This window comes from Psammomys obesus, unplaced genomic scaffold, assembly GCF_907164565.1.
Source record: "Psammomys obesus unplaced genomic scaffold, mPsaObe1.curated_primary_1811, whole genome shotgun sequence".
Classification (NCBI taxonomy): Eukaryota; Metazoa; Chordata; class Mammalia; order Rodentia; family Muridae; genus Psammomys; species Psammomys obesus.
The window spans coordinates 30,055,690-30,074,358 of NW_026593286.1; the positions used below are offsets into that span (position 1 = coordinate 30,055,690).

The 18,669-nt window shown below is 39.4% G+C and overlaps 1 protein-coding gene across 1 annotated transcript in view; it reads right to left on the minus strand.

Annotated features, from left to right (window-relative positions):
* The window catches only part of Carf (calcium responsive transcription factor), a 46,016-nt gene extending 27,356 nt beyond the window's left edge, over nucleotides 1–18,660 (minus strand). The window contains exons 1-6 of the mRNA XM_055616586.1: nucleotides 18,615–18,660; nucleotides 14,366–14,512; nucleotides 12,464–12,582; nucleotides 8,185–8,412; nucleotides 2,913–2,973; nucleotides 1,797–1,926 (exon numbers count right to left, since the gene is read on the minus strand). Coding sequence (XP_055472561.1) covers nucleotides 1,797–1,926; nucleotides 2,913–2,973; nucleotides 8,185–8,412; nucleotides 12,464–12,580 — 536 coding nt within the window. The 5' untranslated portion in view covers nucleotides 12,581–12,582; nucleotides 14,366–14,512; nucleotides 18,615–18,660. The remainder of the gene's footprint in view (nucleotides 1–1,796; nucleotides 1,927–2,912; nucleotides 2,974–8,184; nucleotides 8,413–12,463; nucleotides 12,583–14,365; nucleotides 14,513–18,614) is intronic.
* Between the last annotated feature and the right edge of the window lie 9 nt (nucleotides 18,661–18,669).

Below are 18,669 nucleotides of genomic sequence, written 5' to 3' on the forward strand. Positions count from 1 at the left end.
AGAAAAGAAGAAAAAAAGAAAAAGAAAAAAGAAAAGAAAAAGGAGAAGAGAGAAAGAAGAGGAAGAAGAAAAGGGAGCCACAACAACACTCATACACAGAGAAAATTCAACAAAGTATGAAGATATATTTTAAAAAATTATATTGCACTAAATTAGAAAACCTAAAAGGATGAATTCTAGATGCATATGATTTACCAAAGCTAAACAAAGTAAATAATTTAAATAGATCTACAATAACCAATGAGATCAAAGCAGTAATCAGAAATCTTCCCCCCCACACACAAAAATCTCAAGTGCAGATGTAGTCAGTGAAGAAAAAAAATATATTGTCTTTGGCTAAAAGTAGATATAAGTGTTGGGTCAGTTGCCTAGTATACAAGGTTTGATACTTATATATTATGTTTATAATGTTTCTCCAAACCATATTTTTTTAATGTTAGTTACAGTTTATTAACTTTGTATCCCAGCTGTATCCCCCTCCCTCATTCCCTCCCAATCTCACCCTCCCTCCCTCATCTCCTCCCTGTCCCTTTCAAGTCCACTGATAGGGGAGGACCTCCTCCCCTTTCATCTGACCCTGGTTTATCAGGTTTCTTCAGGACTGGCTGCAAAGTCCTCCTCTGTGGCCTGGCAAGGCTGCTCCTCCCTCGCAAACCATGTTTTTGATTTAAGTTTTAATGACTGTTAATGAAGACAATAAATTATAAAACAAAGGTAAAAATAACTATCTTAAATCACTATTTGTAAAAGTGAAACAAAACAATATAGCAGTGATGTTTAAAGAGATTAAAGTACACTGCAAAGAAAAGGAAGATAAAGAAAGAAAATTAATAGGGAAGTTATCAATCAGGCAAAAAAAAAAAAAAAAGGAGGGGTCCAACTGGGAAGCTCAAGTCTCTTTTCTGAATGTAAAACAAAAGAAAGGGGGAAAAGCAGAAGATTCACATACAGTTATAAAGAAAGGAATGATCAGTAAGCTAACAGAAAATCAATAAAATGCAAAAAAAGAATAAACAAATGGCTCACAATATAAATATTGTCTTATTCCAAAATATTTTCATAGCACAATAAATACATAAAAACATACTTTGAGGGAGGGGCTGGTAGCTGGCTCGGCTGTTAAAGAGCTCTTTCAGAGGACCCAGATTCAATTCCCAGTACCACAGGCAGTTAACAACTGTTAACTCCAGTCCCAGGAACTTGATGCCCTCTTCTGCCCCCAAGAGCACTGTAATGTAATGCACAGAAATACAGGCAAAACGCCCATACACATAGAATAAAAATAAATAAATCTCAAAAAAAGCTTAAAAAAAAGATACTTTAAATATTTTTCTATGATTGTTATGAAAAGTATTACTTTCAGAAAAAAAGGGAAAACTGAGTAGAAGTTAGCAAAAAAAAAAAAATATGCTGTTTTGTGGCTGTGTGGGAAAATATTTGCCTTGCATGCTCACAACCTTGTGCTCAGTTTTCAGAACGAATGCACACACACATGCACACACACACACACACACAATGCTAGCAAAAGCTATTTTAAGCACTTTATCATATGGGAGTTATATCTATATAAGTGTGGTTTATTCTAAAGCATACTATTGACATTTCACATTTTTGAAAAGAACAGAAAGGCATCCTTGTTGCGAAGATGCACTAAAATAAATGAAGATATATTTAATGAATGTTTCCTCTTTCCAAATTTCTTATCTTTTCTATGGTGTGCCAGCTCTAGTTGTGACCTTTTAAAAACAGACTTCCATCGGGACCCCAAAGACAAGCTCCTCTTTCCCATGATTCACCTGGTCCCTGACTTTTTGGGTACCACACGGGATGCTTGTGGATGAAGAATGTAATTACTGGTGCTGTCTTCAAGAGCATCTGCTCTTACAGCTGGTAAGCTTCTGCCAGGAGATTTCTCTTCAGAGACATCTTAACAACAAAAATAAGAAACATCAGCATCCAGAGTAACACTATGAAGATTACCTAACTAAAATTTAAATCTTTTTAGCAGGAAAAAGAAAAATAGTTCTGAAGTTAAAAAAACAACAAAACTTTAAATGCTTTATTAAGACTGTTATTTATAACTGTGTTTATGTTTAAATTGTATACTGTCTATTGAAATTTTGTAATTAACTTATATTTAATAGCTATGACTTTAAAATAGTAGAAATAATTGTTATATTAAAGAATTTCACATGTAATATGAAAACAAAAAAATTTATATATTGTGTTTATATTTCTCCAAACCATGTTTCTAAGTTTTAATGACCGTTAATGAAGACAAAAATTATAAAACAAAGGTAAAAATAACTATCTTAAATCACTATTTATAAAAGCGAAACAAAACAATATAGCAGTGATGTTTAAAGAGATTAAAGTACACTGCAAAGAAAAGGAAGATAAAGAAAGGAAATTAATAGGGAAGTTATTAAACAGGAAAAAAAAAAAAAAGAGGGGTCTAACTGGGAAGCCCAAATCTCTTTTCTGAATGTAAAACAAAAGAAAGGGGAGAAAGCAGAAGATTCACATACAGTTATAAAGAAAGGAATGATCAGTAAGCTAACAGAAAATCAATAAAATGCAAATATAAAAAACTTCTGTAACTAAGTACTACATTTGTGCTATTGCTGCTATTTCTATTATTGTTGCTATAATTTAGAAGAATGTATTTTATGCTCACTGGTCATTTGGGAAGAAGCAGGAGTCAACCAGCTTCACAGAATTCCAAAATGAAATAGACAGCTAACCTAGACAGGAGTTGAAAAACGAACTTGAGATTTATTTGGGCTAAGAAGCCCTTTCTAATTACTCCGCTCACAATCTTATCTAAAGAGATGCATTTAATATGGACTCCTGCAGGAAATGTTCCAGAAAATCACCTTAATCTTTAAAGCACCCACCCCATTTTGACTCACCTTGAGGACTAGTCACATCCACAAGAGGCTCCTGAGGTATAATCACTTGCGCCATTTCTGTCTGGGGAGATGGAATTACATGAAGCACTTGTTGGTTTTTTTGAAGGGCTGGTAGTGATCATCTTGGAGGCATTAAAGAAATACAAATGCCACTCTGATGTATCAGAGTTATTAAATTATGGAAGTACACACCTGCGTATACAGGTACAACATTCAGACATCAGCCAATTGTTAGTTAGGTCTCACAGCTGACAAGTGCTGATGCTAAGATGCAAAACAATCAGCTTGACAGAGCCTATGGTCTTAGGCTCTATGTTCTTACTCATGATAGCACATGCATGAACTTTAATAACACAGAGAGTGAAAAGCCAGCTTGGGCTACATGAAACCCTGTCTCAAGAACAAAAAGTAACTTACAAGTAAACCTTAGTATACAAACATTAGTTATCTATGGATCGTGGCCCAGTGTGCCTAGACATGAGCAGCTAAGTACAAGTTTAAAACTCGGGCACTGGAGCAGCCCATGACCGTCAGAAGAATAGGTGCAAGCCAAGCAAGCCAGAAAAACACATAGGAAAACTCAGGCAGAGTCTCCCTATTGGACCAGATACCACACTGGTGCCAGAACCCCAGATAGGTGGAAACAGTGGGCTTCCTCTATTTACTCAGTGCCCCCAATTCCCACTCCCCTCATCACCTTATCCAACTCCCCAACTCAAGACACCTGCTGCACCAAAGGCCAACCTAGACACCAGAAGTCCAGTCCCCAACTTAGACAGAAACTTTCTACTGGATCAGAGGTCACTCTGGCCAGCAGAAACCCAGGCCACAAAGACCAGAAGGCCAAAGAGGAAACAGAAACCAAAGGAACAAACACCCACCCTACCAAGACAAACTCAGAAACTGACACCTAGCAAGACCTGAATATTCCAACATAGCTGATGCACAAGAAAATGACCTTAAAACCAACTTTATAAAGTTGATAGATGTCCTTAAAGAGAAAATTTAAAAAATCCTTTAAAGAAATCAAGGGAAAAAAACCCAAAAAGTTGGAAAATATCAGCAAATTCCTTAAAGAAAGCCAAGAAAAAGCAAACAAACAGGTGAAGGAAACTGTTCAAGACCTGAAAATGAAAATAGAAGCAATAAAGAAAACACAATCTGAAGGAATTCTGGAAATGGAAAGTCTAGGTAAATAAACAGGAACTACAATCACAAGCATCACCAACAGAATATAAGAGATGGAAGAGAGAATCTCAGGCACAGAAGATATAAGGGAAGAAATAGACTCATCCGTCAAAGAAAACGTTAAATCTAAAAAAATTCCTTTCATAAAATATCCAGGAAATCTGGGACACTACGAAAAGACCAAAGCTAAGGAATGACAGGAATAGAAAATGGAGAAGAATCCAGCTCAAAAACTCAGAAAATATACTTAACAAAATCATAAAAGAAAAATGTTCTAACTTTAAAGGATATGCCTATAAAGGTACAAAAAGCTTACAGAACTCTAAACAGATTGGACCAGAAAATAAAGTCCCCTTGTCACAAAATAATCAAACCACTAAACAGATAAAACAAAACAGAATATTAACAGCTATAAGGGAATAAAGGCCAAATAACATATAAAGGCATACCTATTAGCATTATACCTGACTTCTCAACAGAGACTCTAAAAGCCAGAAGGGCCTGGCTGGGAGTGGTGGCACACACATGAAATCCCAGCACTCTGGAAGGCAGGGGTAGTCAGATCTCTGTGAGTTCGAGGCCAGCCTGGTCTATAAAGTGAGTTTCCAGACAGCCAAGGCTATACAGAGAAACACTGTCTCAGAAAAAAAAAAAAAAAAAAAAAAAAAAAAAAAAAAAAAAAAAAAAAAAAGCCAGAAGGGCCTGGGCAGATGTCTTGCAGACTCTAAGATGTCAGCCCAGACTACTATACCTAGCAAAAGTTTCAATCACCATAGGTGTAGAAAACAAGACAAAGTCTTGACAAAGTCAAATTTAAACAATATCTGTCCACAAATCCTGCCCTACAGAAGGTACTAAAAGGAAAACTTCAACCAAAGGAGGTTAACTACACAGGCAGTAAATAATCTCACACCAGCAAAACCCAAAAAAGAGAAACACATGCACGCACACACAAGCACACACACACACCACAATAACAGCAATTAACAATTATTGATCTTTAGTATCTCTCAATATCAATGGACTCAATTCCCCAAGGAAAAGACACAGGCTAAAAGAATGGATATGAAACCAGGAAATATCCTTCAGGAGACTACTTGAACATCATACCTCAACATCAAACATAGATATTACCTCAGGGTAAAGGGTTGGAAAAAGATTTTCCAAGAAAATGGACCCAAGCTGGTGTAGTCATTCTAATATCTAACAAAATAGACTTCTAGTCAAAAGTAATAAAAAGAGATAGGGAAGGACACCATACTCATCAAAGAAAAAAATTCACCCAGAGGACATTTCAATTCTTAATCGCTATGCCCCAAATGCAAGGGCACGCACATTTGTTAAAGAAACATTACTAAAGCTTAAATCAAACATTGAACCTCACACGTTAATAGTGGGAGACTTCAATACCCTACTCTCACCCATGTACAGTTTATATAGAAAAAAACTAAACAGAAATAATGAAAGTAATAGACATTATAAAACAAGTGGCCTAACAGATATCTACGGAACATTTCATACAAACACAAAAGAATATACATTCTTAGTACCTCATGGAACTTTCTCCAACATTGACCACATACTGGGTCACAGAGCAAATCTCAACAAATGAAAGAAAACTCAAATAACCCCCTGTATCCTAGCAGACTACTGTAGTGACAATTCTGAAATTTTGATTTCTTTAAAAAACAGAAATGCAAATCAAAATGACTTGAGACTCCATCTTTTATCTGTCAGAATGGCTAAAATAAAAAATACAAGTGAGCTGGGCATGCTGGTGCACACCTTTAATCCTAGCACTTAGGAGACATAGGCAGGGGGAACTCTGTGAGTTCAAGGCCAGTGTAGTCTACAGAGTGATTCCAGGAAAGCCAGGGCTACACACAGAGAAACACCATCTTGAAAAACTAAAACAAACAAAAAACAACAACAACAAATAAAACCAAACCAAAAAACCAACAAAAACACAAGCAAGATGTGCGTGGAGAAAGGGAACATTCTTACATTGCTGTAGGGAGTGCGAATTTGTACAACCACTTTGGAGATCAATATGGTGGTTTCTTAGATAACTGAGAATCAGTCTACATCAAGACACAGCTATACCACTCCTGGGCATATACCCAAAGGACGTTCATCATGTCACAAGGACACTTGCTCAATTATGTTCATAACATAACAGCTTTATTAAGAATAGCCAGAAACTAGAAACAACCTAGATGTCCCTCAAACAAAAAATGGATAAAGAAAATGTGGTACATTTACACAACAGCATGAAATTTGCAGACAAATGGGTGGAACTAGAAAATAACCAGAGCCAGAAAGACAAATGTGGTGTGTGCTCACTTATCAGTGGGTGTTAGCTCTAAAGGATAAACACGCTACAATCCACAGACCCAGAGAGGCCAAGTAAGGAGGCTTAAGGAGGGGAATGCAAGGGTCTCCATGGGAAGGGGAAAAAGAATAAATTTGGCTGGTAAATGGGGGGAGGAGTTTAACAACAGGTGGGCTTGGGATCAGGAGAGGTGGGGAGGGGAAAATACTGGGAGAAACCACTGGAAATGGGGAGCATTTCAGGGTCAAGGTAGTAACTAGTGCAATGGAAACTCCACAGATCTACACAAATAACCCTAGCAAAGACTCTTAGTAATGGAAGACAACAAGCCTGATCGGCCATCTTCTGTAACCAGACAAGGTCTCACGTGGAGGGATTGGGACACCAAGCCAGCCCCAAAGCTGTCGACCTACAGTTTGTCCTGTCTGTAGAGGGTTCTGGGACCAGAGCCTAGCATAATTGCCATCTGAGAAACTACATCCCGCAACTGATGGGTACAAATGTAGAATCTCAGCCAAACATTAGGCGGAGCTCAGAGAATCCTACAGAGGACAGGGAGGACAGATTGGAGGAACCAGAGAGGTCAGGGACACACCATGAAAACATAGCCCACAGAATCAACTGACCAGGACTCATGGGGCTTGCAGAGACCAGGGATCCTGTAGGGTCTGACCTAGGTCCTATGCATGTCTGTTGTGGCTGAGTGGCCTGGTGTTTCTGCAGAAATCCTAACAAAAGGAGCAGAGGCTGTCCTTGACTCTTCTGTCTACTTGTGGGACCTTTTCCTCCTATCAGGAGGAAGGCCTTGTCCAGCCTTGATGTGATAGTATGTGCCTGGTCTTATTGTAGCTTGTTATACCATGTTTGATTGATGCCCCTGGGAGGCCTATTCTTTTCTGAGAGAGGAAGAGGGCTAATAGATCTGGGGTAGACTTGGGGGAGAGGAGGGAGGGGAAACAGCAGTTGGGATATGATATAAGAGAAGAATTTTTTTTAAAAAGAAAAAAGAAACTAAAGTTGCTGGGCAGTGGTGGCACATGCCTTTAATCTCAGCACTCTAATCCCAGGCAGAGGCAGGTGGATCTCTGTGAGTTCAAGGCCAGCCTGGTCTACAGCATAAGCTCTAGGACAGCCAGGGCTACACAGAATAACACTGCTTCAAAGAACCACACACACACAAAAAACAAAAAAAAAAACAAAAAAAAACCAAAAAAAAACAAAAAAACAAAAAAAACAAAAAACAGCAACAACAAAAACCAAAACAAGGCAGATCAGTGTCTACGTGGGTACCCTAGTAAGGGGAACAGGGGCTGTCTCTGACATGAACTCAGTGGCTGGCTTGTGGATCACCTCCCCCTGAGGGGGAAATGGCCTTACCAGGGCACAGAGGAAGACAATGCAGCCAGTCTTGATGAGACCTGATAGGCTAGAGTCAGATGGAAGGGGAGGAAGACCTTGCCTATCAGTGGACTGGGGGAGGGGCACAGAAGAAGAAGCAGGAGGGAGGGTAGGACTAGGAGGGGATGAGGGAGGGAGCTACAGCTGGAATAAAAAGTGAATAAATTGCAATAAATAAAAATAAATAAAAAGGAAAATAAAAAATAAAAAAACTAAACATGGCAAGAATGAAAACCAAACCAAACCAAAACAAAAAAGAAACGAAGATCATTTAGCATGATTAATAAATACATACTGGTTAATAGCATAATACTCTATTGAGTATTTATGACTAATGTTACAAAATATTCTCACCATTTGTGCATTAGACTCTCTCAGTGGCTGAGGGTCATACTGAGTAGGCTGCCCATTTTGTTCCAAAAGATGAAATTGTTCTGCATGAAGGGCCTGTGCATCAGTCATTGTCTCTGGCACACCCTGTGCTGTGAGTGAATCATCTGTTTCAGGAGCAGTAATGGGCAAGATGCTAGGGCAATCATTTTGTCCAAAGGAAGGATCCCCAGAGTCCATACAGGTTAGATGCTTTTGAAAAGAAAAAAAAAAAAAAAATGACTTCAGTCTTTGTAAAATATACCACATTTAAAATGTATACAACTGTGTAAAATTAACAATGAAGAATGTTTATACTTCAGTTAATTGTTCATTTTACTTTTTCAATAAGAGGTTTTAATTTTTTAGACGGATGTCTCTTCATAGCTCTGGCTTACCTGGAACTCACTCTGTAGACCAGGCTGGCCTCAGGCTCACAGAGATCTGCCTGCTTTTGCCTCCTGAGTGCTGAGATTAAAGACACGGACCACTATGCTCATCGAGTTTGGGTATTTTCGGAGCTGGATATTGAACCCAGAACCTACTACATGCTAGGCAAACTATTTACCCTGAGCTACATTCCGGCCCAAAGTTTTCTTAAAGCAGTGGCTCTCAACCTCCTAATGCTGTGACACTTTAACACAGTTCCTCATGTTGTGGTGACCTCCAATCATAACATTATTTTTGTTGCTACTTCATAACTATAATTTTGCTACTGTTTTGAGTCCTAATGTAAATATGTTTTCTGATGGTCTTAGGTGACTCCTGTGGAAAGATGGTTCAACCCCAAGAGGAGTTGTGGCCCACAGGTTGAGAACAGCTGTCTTAAGTGAAATTGTTGACTTTTTTATTTTTAACTATTTTCTCAGGAATGCATTTGGAAATGATGAAATATAATTCAAAATATGTATTTGAGTATAAAGATTTTAATGGCTATATCTAAGCATCAATACAAAAAATCTATATTAAAAAATTAAATATATGATAGATATGTAATAAAAAACTCTTTGTAACAGCATCTCAAACATGTACCCCAGGCCTGATCTTGAACTCTGGATCCTCTGCCTGTGCCTCTGAGTGCTGGAAAAACAAATGTGTACTTCCATTCCTGGCCTATTAAAAATCTTGAATCACTGAGTAAAGCAACTGTTCTTTGAGCATGAAAAGTTGTTAAAGGACATGCTGTTCTTCATAAGATTAGAGACATTCCCAGCTTAATCCCTACCTCACATTCCTGAGTTTCTTTTTCTGACTCTTCAGCATCATTATAGTTGGCTCCTAATGAATGACACTGTTGCATGCTGGCTTCATATTCAGTTCCATTTTCTCCTATTAGTTAATAGCTGAGAGATTAAACAACTGGTCAACTGTAGCAATTAGCATTTTTATGGGGATGGTAATTTTAAGAAAAAAATTCATCTTTCATATTATGGTACCTTACATAATTTTCTTTCAATAGATAGAAAATTGTTTTTATTAATTAACTTTCCAAGGACCAGAATACATTTAAGGTAAATTAAATATTAGGATTACAAAGTTCCCTCATTTTGTCCTTAATTACACCCTGTATCAGCTCATTAAAGCTAAATTTGTAAAAAGAAAAAAACAAAAAACAAAAAAAACCAAACAAACTGAATTTGTGTTATAAAGTTATGTTACACTCACTGCACAATTATTTAATCAAGTAAAAGTTAAATTTTATGGGTTGGGTGTAACCTATATATAAACTTAGTACATAAGTTTAGAAAAGATGCCTTGGTGCAAATGGGACTATGCATGTTTAAGAATACGCGTCCTTCAGAACATGTTAATCTATATGGCCTTTTGCAACTTTAGGAAAGATGCCTTGGTCCTGACACACAGGAATGTGTGTCCTACAAGACACATTCCAAATATTGCAGTGAATGTCTAAAACCTCAGATAGGACCATCTCCTCCACGTGCATTTCTATACCAACAATTCTATACTACACACAGTAGATGAGTGATAACAGCAACAACACAGAATGACCACACTACAATAAACATCATTCCGAAAATTTCCTGTTTAATGGTTTCAAGTCAAGGTTGACCATAGGTAACTGAAACTACAGAGAGTAAAATGGAGTCTACAAGATGGTTAAATAGGTAAAATTCCTTTGGTCTCTACATGAATGAACACAGTGGTACATGCACACACATACCCTACACACAATTAACAGTAAAGAGATGTGTGTGTGTGTGTGTGTGTGTGTGTGTGTGTGTGTGTGTGTGTGCACGCACGCATGCATGTATGTAGCCCTGGATGTCCTGGACTCACTTTGTAGATCAGGCTGGCCTCGAAATCAGAGAGATCCACCTGCCTCTGCCTCCCTGAGTGCTGGGCCACGACTGTCATTGAAATGAGTTAATGGAACAATAAAATCAGTACTAATTTAATATATAGCTATAAGGTAACTTTAAATTCTCATTTAAGATTTTAAATAATCACATGTATCCTCATCTAATTTATTATAAAAATTGAACAAAACCTGTAACCTATAGTAGCTTAACCTCCATTGTCTACTTTTCTAAATTTTGTGTATTACTTGACAATAAAGAGTGTCAAAGTGGTTTTATTCTTAAGACAAAGACGACTGATAAGGGCTGGAAAAATGGCTCAGAAGTTAAGAGTACTTGCTGCTCTTCTAGAGGTCCTGATTTTAATTCCCAGTGCCCACACTGAGTAGCTCATGACTATCTGTACCACCAGCTCCAAGGAATCTGATGTCTCTGAGGGTACCTGCCACAAATGTTCATTGTGTGTGTGTGTGTGTGTGTGTGTGTGTATGTGTGCGTGCGTCACATACACAAATAATTTAAAATAAAATAAATTTTAAAACATATTACCATTCTTTAAAAAGGAAGTCTGGTACTTGGGCTGGGGCATGGCCCAGTGTTAGAACACCTGCCCAGCATGCACAAAACCCCTGGTATACTCTTCAAAATCGGCCCCCACAGACACAAATAAAAAGTCATGAAGATGTTAATTCATTTGCTTTAACTCCACAATGTATGCACATGAAATATGTTCCCCTTCATAAATACGTGTTTCTGCCAATGAATAAAAAAAATCTATGGAAAAAGAAACAATAAGTATCTAATGAAAAATTAAAAATAAATATTAAAGAATTAAAAATAAGAAACACAAACACATAGAAAAATATATCATAAATTCTTACTGCTATTAAAATAAACAATAAAGCCAATAACAAATCAATACTATTACAAGTAGATCTCTAGAGAAAGACTTATCAAGAAAGGGGCAGTCCGGAATGGTGGCTCAGTGATTCAGCACTTTGCTGCTGCTCTTGCTGGGCCCTGGTTTCAGTTCCCAGCACTCACTGGTGGCTCACAAACTGCCTGTAATTCCAGTTCTAGGGGATCCAACAACCTCTTCCAGCCTCCACAAGCCCCAAGCACGCAGAAGATACACATACATACATGTTGCCAAAACATCCACACACATAAAATAAAAATAAAGAAATATTTTTTTAAGGAAAGAAAAAAAAAAAAAAGCACAAATTAGCATCAGGGATCAAAAGGGACTAACTATAGTAGACATTAAGATGAAGATATTATGGACATGTTCCTAGAAAAAAAATAACTTACCAAAACAAATTCTAGAGTTATAATGACTGAACAGTCCTATATATATTTAAAACAATTAAAAATGAAAAATCTTCCCACAAAATGAATATCAAGGCCAAGATATTTTATAAGAAAATTTTTAGAAACCAAGTAAGTACAGTCTTGCATAAAGTCTGTAAGAGTAAAGGGGATTACTCTTAATCCATTCCAAAAGGAGAGAGCACAGGAAGAAAGCTCAACACTAACTTTCGTTTTTCTATCAGTCGTGCTCTCTAGGTTGTGTGGCCATCCTCCGGCACCTCTGGAGTCCTACTGACCAAGGAAGAATGGCCCTGATCCAGACCACCCAGTTCCTAGAGCACAGAAGACACTCCTGCAAATTAACCTTCTGTGAAAACACATGGAGGTAGCAGGCTGCCCACCAGCCAGCTTTACTGTGGACTCTGACCCTCTGAGACACTATTGCCCAGCCTTAACCACCCTAGGCCAGCCATCAGCCAGTAGGAGTCCGAGTCCAGTAAGTTTATTCAGACTCTCTGATCTTGGGCCAGCTTAGTCTGCTTCGGCTTCCCCCCCCCCCCACGCCCCCTGTTCTATCTCAATGACCACAAGCAGGGTTCTTCTGCAGCCCTCACCCACATCTACCTGCCACCAACCTTGGTGCTATGTTGTGTGGCACTTCGTGGTATAGCATGCCCCACTCCTTTTGGGAACTGTGAATAACAGGCTATCTCTTCAACGGCAATCGATTCTTCATCAGGTGGTCTCACCATACCTAAATAGAAAGAAAACGTGAACACATGAATGCAAAACTCCTAAACAGGATCACAGCGAAGAAACTCAGCAATGTCTAGTGAAAAACATCGTCTGATAGGACCTACAAGATGGCTCCATGGGTAAAGGTACTAGTTGCCAAGCCTGCTGCTCTGTTTGATTCCTGGACCCTAGATGGTGCAGAGAGAGCCAAATCCTACACGCTGTTCTCTGAACAAGTACACACACACACACACACCATGTAAATCAGTAGTAGAAGAAATTTATCTCTGGTATTGGGCTGAAAAAATGGCTCAGAAGTTGCTACTCTTGTGGAGGACCCAGGTTTGGTTTCCACGTGCTACCCACATGCTGCAACTCCAGCCCCAGAGGACAGGACACTCTCCCCGGCTTCTGCAGGCACTATACGCACACCATGTACAGATATACATGCAAGCAAAATGCCCAAATGCATAAATAAAAACAGTCAGTCTAACAAAGCCCTGTTATCACTGAATTCAATTAATTTATGTACCACTAGGAGAGAAAAACATTAAGAAACCATATATATGCTTTCCCTACTTTTTTGTTCCATACTTAAAAGTCTTTTAAATTTAAATGGATTTTTATTACATAAAACACACATTTATAAAAAGAAAAATATATGCAAAGTACATCTGCTAAACCATGCCTTTGCGTTCTAAATCTCATTCCATTTTCAATTCAGAGTTTCTGGTGTATACCTTGAGATCATTTCTGCCATTGGAGGAACAGATATTCTTGTTCCAGTTTCTGATGTGTTGATAAAACACTGCTATCTTCCCTCATCCATCTAAAACTTCCTTATACCTACTAAATCTCTATGAACTAAAAGAATGTTCTTAAATTTTTAAGTCGGGGACACTCATTTTCAAAAATGACCTCAACAAACAAATAATCTTTCTCCTCTTTTTATATCCCTGCCAGCATGTTTGTTTTGATTTTACCCATCTGACTGTAGTAATATGAAATCTTAAAGTAGTTTCAATTTGAATCTCCCTGATGGCAAAAGGTGCCTGATGAGCATTTTTTTTTTAAATCTTAGCAATTTTAATTTTTTTTTTTTTATGAATTCTGTTTAGTTCTACTCCAAGATTTTTAATTGGATTGTTTATTTTTTTGTATCTACTTTGAGTTATTTGTATATTCCAGACCCCAGCTCTCCATCTGACATAGTTCATACATAAAATCATAGAAGCTATGACTGCAAGGGTAAGACCTGCACAAAATGAAGCTAGACAAAGTCCATGAATGGAAAGAAATGAAAGTCATCAAGCTCCACCCCCAACTAAGGAACAGCTGGCCATTGGTGGCAGGAAAGTTAGTGTTTTTCTGGGATTTGACCCTTGAGGGTTGCCCATGCTCCAGACATGGCCCTCCACACCCCCCCACAATGCCACACTAAAGTGACTCAGTGGATTAGAAGAAGAAAAAGAGGCACATGGAGTTGAGGGAATAGTGGGGTGGGGGGTAGGTGAAAAATTGGATTAGAGGGGATAGGAATGGAGGATGGATTTGGTAATTTACTTTGTTAAAACATAAACATTTAGAAAAAAATAAGAAGATGGCCAGGTGGCAGTGGCCCAGTGGTGGCTTTACTCCCAGTACTCGGGAGGCAGAATCAGTCAGAGCTCTTTGAGTTCAAGGCCAGCCTGGTTAACGAAGTGATTTCCAGGATAGCCAGGGCTACACAGAGTGATCCTGTCTCAAAAAACCAAAACCAAACCAAACCAACAAAAATCCCCAAAAGTTTAAAAAGTTATTACCTTCAAGCAGTGGCTCACATTTCAAGTCCAGGTTCCTCCATTCTATTAGCCTCAGAAACGTCCTTTCATGTTTATTGATGGTCTTCCTTTGGGGAACTAAATTATAGCAGTGACAGCTTTGTTTGTGTGTTCAAGGTAGCATGTTCTCTGTAAGGAAATGATGGCCAATTTTACTCTTGCACACATAACAGAACTGCTCACTTTCATTACAGGTTTTCTTACCAGGCTAAATACAGTTGACCCTTATTCCACTCAGTTGATAGGAGCTAAAGTTTAAGACTCATTAGTGCCCTGGAAGAGGTGATTAACCTTTTGTTGCTGCTTCCTCCTCTACAGCTAGATTTATTTCAGGTCCAACAGTTTACAGTTATCACTGAAACAAAGATTTCTGTAGCCACGTTTTTTTTTTTTTTCCCCTCAATGAAAACAATTACCAACACCGCATCTTTGAGTGCCACAAGAAGCTTGAAAATAAAGTTTCCACACCTACAACCTCCAATCCTAGAACCAAAAAATGTGTCTTGTAAGCAGGAAGTACCAGGACTGGCTACAAGGAGCAGAGAGAAAGAGGCATTGAAGATGGAATCTAATAAACGTCAGAAAGCCCCTTTTCTTTTTCTGGAAAACTGCTGTCTAGGATGTCTGTATCACTTCAGAGCAGGAGATTTTATTCTATATCAAAAGTGAAGGTTACAGGGCTAGAGGAATTACCCAGTAGTTGAGAACACATACTGCTTTTCTAGAGGACCACATGCATTTCCCACCACCTGTGTGAAGGGGCTCACAACACCTGCAACTCCAGCTCCGGGGGATGTAACACCTCGTCTGGCCTCTGTGGGCACTGCACTCATGTGCATAAACCACAAACAAGACACAAACATATACAGATAAGTAAACATCAACCTTTTTAAAAAATAAAGGTTTAGGAGAAACCGTAAAATGAGTGCTTCTGTGATTTCACTTTATAAAGGCTGTTTGACTCTTTACACATGATGAATTCATGGCAGAGGGCTACCAATTAGTCAGATATATAGATTTTTCTCTATAAAGGGCAATACTTGGGCTATGGGTGCTTGATTTTGATCCACAGTAAATACATTTGTTCAAAACTTTAAGGGTAATTTCTCAGATGTAGTTCCTGAAAAACTATCAACATCAATTTTGTCATATTTCCACCATAACCTTTGTGGATTAAAATAAATCCTTTAAAACTATTAATCCAAGGCAGGTATGGTGGTACACATCTTTAATCTCAGCACTAAAGAAGCAGAGGCAGGCAGATAATATTTTTGTTTTGTTTTTGTTTTTGTTTTTTTTTTGGGGGGGGGTTTTGAGAGAGGGTTTCTCTATGTAGCGTGGCTGTCCTGGAACTTGTCCTATAGACCAGGTCTGGAACTCATAGAGATCCTCCTGCCTCTGTCTCCCATGCTTGAATTAAAGGTGTAGGCCACCACTGCCAATTTCTATAGCTCTTAGCCTATACACGCATATTTTTTATTCCTTTAGTTTTTGAGAGCTTAAAAATTATTTTTTTATATTGACTCTAGAGTGATCGTATTAGCCATCTAAAGGTAAGTGGAGTACAGTCGTCCTCTGCTCTCTTATCTGTGGGGGACACAATCTGAGCCCATATGATTACCTGAAATCAAGGATAGCTAAACATACCATGCTTTTTTTCTATACATGCAAACTAATGAGAGCTAACTTATAATTAAGCAGGGAGATTAAAAACACGTTTTAACAATATATTTAGTAAAACTGTGAATGTGGGCTCTGAAATAGCTTGTTGTAGATGTTACAATATTAGCCTATAGCTTTTTTTTTTTTTTTTTTTTTCCAAATTAAGAAGTTCATTTTACTTAAAACACTTGGAAATGTCTCTCTGGCACATGTGAATTGCCATTATTAGCACTTTTGCACTTGCTGTAACACAAAGACTGTGGTACTGGCTTACTCTCTGAAAGGATACTAACTACTTACGGGTGGACAGTGGACAGAGTGGATGCTCTCCCTGGACAAATGATTCACATCCCAGGTAGGGGAGTGCAAGACAATTAGGTTACTGAGGAAGACAAACAATCTAAAACTCAGAATTATTTCTAGGATTTCCACTTAATATTGACAGCAGGACACTGAAGGTGAAGAACACAAAACTACGGGTAAAAGGGAACTATGGTAATTCTCTTGAGATCTTAAGATCCCGGAACTTGGGCTATGATGCAGATGGAGCTCAGCATACACAAAGCCCTGAGACGGATTCCAAAACTTCGGATTCGGGTTCAAGGCAAGCAATAGCCATGTGTGGTAGAAGGCAGGTATAATCCCAGCATTCAGGAGGCAGAGGCAGGAGGGCCTTGAGTTAAAAGCTAATGAAACAGAGTCAATTCAAATCCATCCTGGAGTGGGGGAGGGGGAAGACTGTAACAAAAAGAAACTGTTTCCATGTTGGAGCTTCTGCAGCTAATAGTGAGTCTTCATGAAGCCCACAGTAAATGAATCTCAAAAGTGTGCAGTAATATTAACGAAACTTAAGAAAACCAAGACTCAAAAGCATTAGCTATCTAGGAATTGCCTGGAAACAACAAAAGACATGACAAATAAGTCACTGTTGTGGTGGTGCAAGCTTTTCACCCCAGCACTCAGGGAGGCAGAGGCAAGAGGGTCTCTTGAGTCTGAGGCCAGCCTGGCAAGTTCAGGAGAGCTAAGGCCACACAGAGAAACCCTGTCTCAAAATTTGAAAAAAAAAAAAAAAAAAAAAAAGAAAAAGAAATCATACTGGATATTCTTATTAAATTTTACTTAAGTAAACATCTTAACCAAATAAAAATACACTTTAGTGAATTCAAGATTTCTGCTTTGCAAATTGAAATCTTTCCTTGAGTAATTTATGTTCTGTATCTTCCTCATCATAGTTTTCCATTCAAATTAACATAAAAATGTACTGGCTTTCAAGTACTGCCAATTTAATAAGCCCATATTAAAGGAAGTTTAAGAGCTGTTGTAATCATTTATATGCTAACAATAGTGATACTTCAGCTAAGGAATTTCACGTTTCAGATGTCCCAGCTTTTTTAATGTAAATCCTCACCATTCCAAATGACTCACATTTAAAGGACTACACTATTACTAGCAAATCCAAACGTAAGCGGTTTTTTGTTTTGTTTTGTTCCTTTCTGGAACTTGTGCAGAGGTTTTCCCATTTTCTTGCCTCCACTACATCGGTAAAGTTTCTAGTAAAAACTTGTTTTGCTAGCTCTCAGGGCAAAAGTTAACATTTACTGAGTACTTCCTATGTGACATTCAGTTCTCACAGTTGGTCAAAGTGTGGCACAGAGGTTAATTAAATTCAGGCATCCTTGTTTCAGGGCATGCAAATCTGTAGGGTGGATCAACTGAAAATTAACTCATGCTTTTAACTGTCATTGCTCACTTAACAGATGACTGCTTTGTTGTTGTTGTTTTCTCTCTCTCCTCCGGTTGTTTAGATCCCTTCTAATTTGCTCCAGAGGATTTAAATATTAGGCGACATAGAGAAAAGAAAAGCTTGCATTGTTTTCACCTGCACACACATACCACTAAGCCCACACACATTTTGCAATCCAGCTCAGCCTGATTGGAAACTGCTGTCTCGGAGGACTGTGTCCGGTCACCCGCCCCTCCCCTCCCGGGACTGTTCAGGCGAGTGACTTCAAAAGGGGCGTTGGCGTAGTACTCCCCTAGAGTCATAGCAGAAGGACCACTGGGACCGAGACAAGCCTTCGAGTTATCTCGAGATTAAAAGAAAAAAAAAGTCTGAAAGCAGGGGAGAAGGTGCTCAGAAAGGAGGGGACGGGCCCCTCTGGGGCGGACGCTGGCGCCTTCTAGGGCTCAGCACCCTCCGCAGGACACCAGCCTCTCCCGGCCGCAGCCTGCCCTCTCCGGGCCGCGGGCCCCGTCCCGGGACCGGGGTGCAGGACGCGCCGCGGAGGCCGGCGAGGGCGCAGGGACCGCACGCCGCGGCGTCCGGCGACGGCGGGGGCGGGGGCCGGCGGTTGCTCCCAGCCCGAGAGGGTCAGGGGGTGACGGGAGGAGGAGGAGGAGGAACGCGGGGGGGAAGAGGGGAGGGAGGGAGCGTCCGTCCGGTCCGTGGGCGCAGACGGCTCGGCCAGACCTCCGGCTCCCCCAGCCCTGCCGCCGCAGTGAGCCCCGCCACGCGAGAGGGGAGTCCGCCGGAGCAGAAGGGGGAAAATGCAAAACGAGTCTACTCAACCTCGTCTTGGCTCCGAGGCCCCGCCATGGAGACCAGCACAATGCGCAGGCGCAAT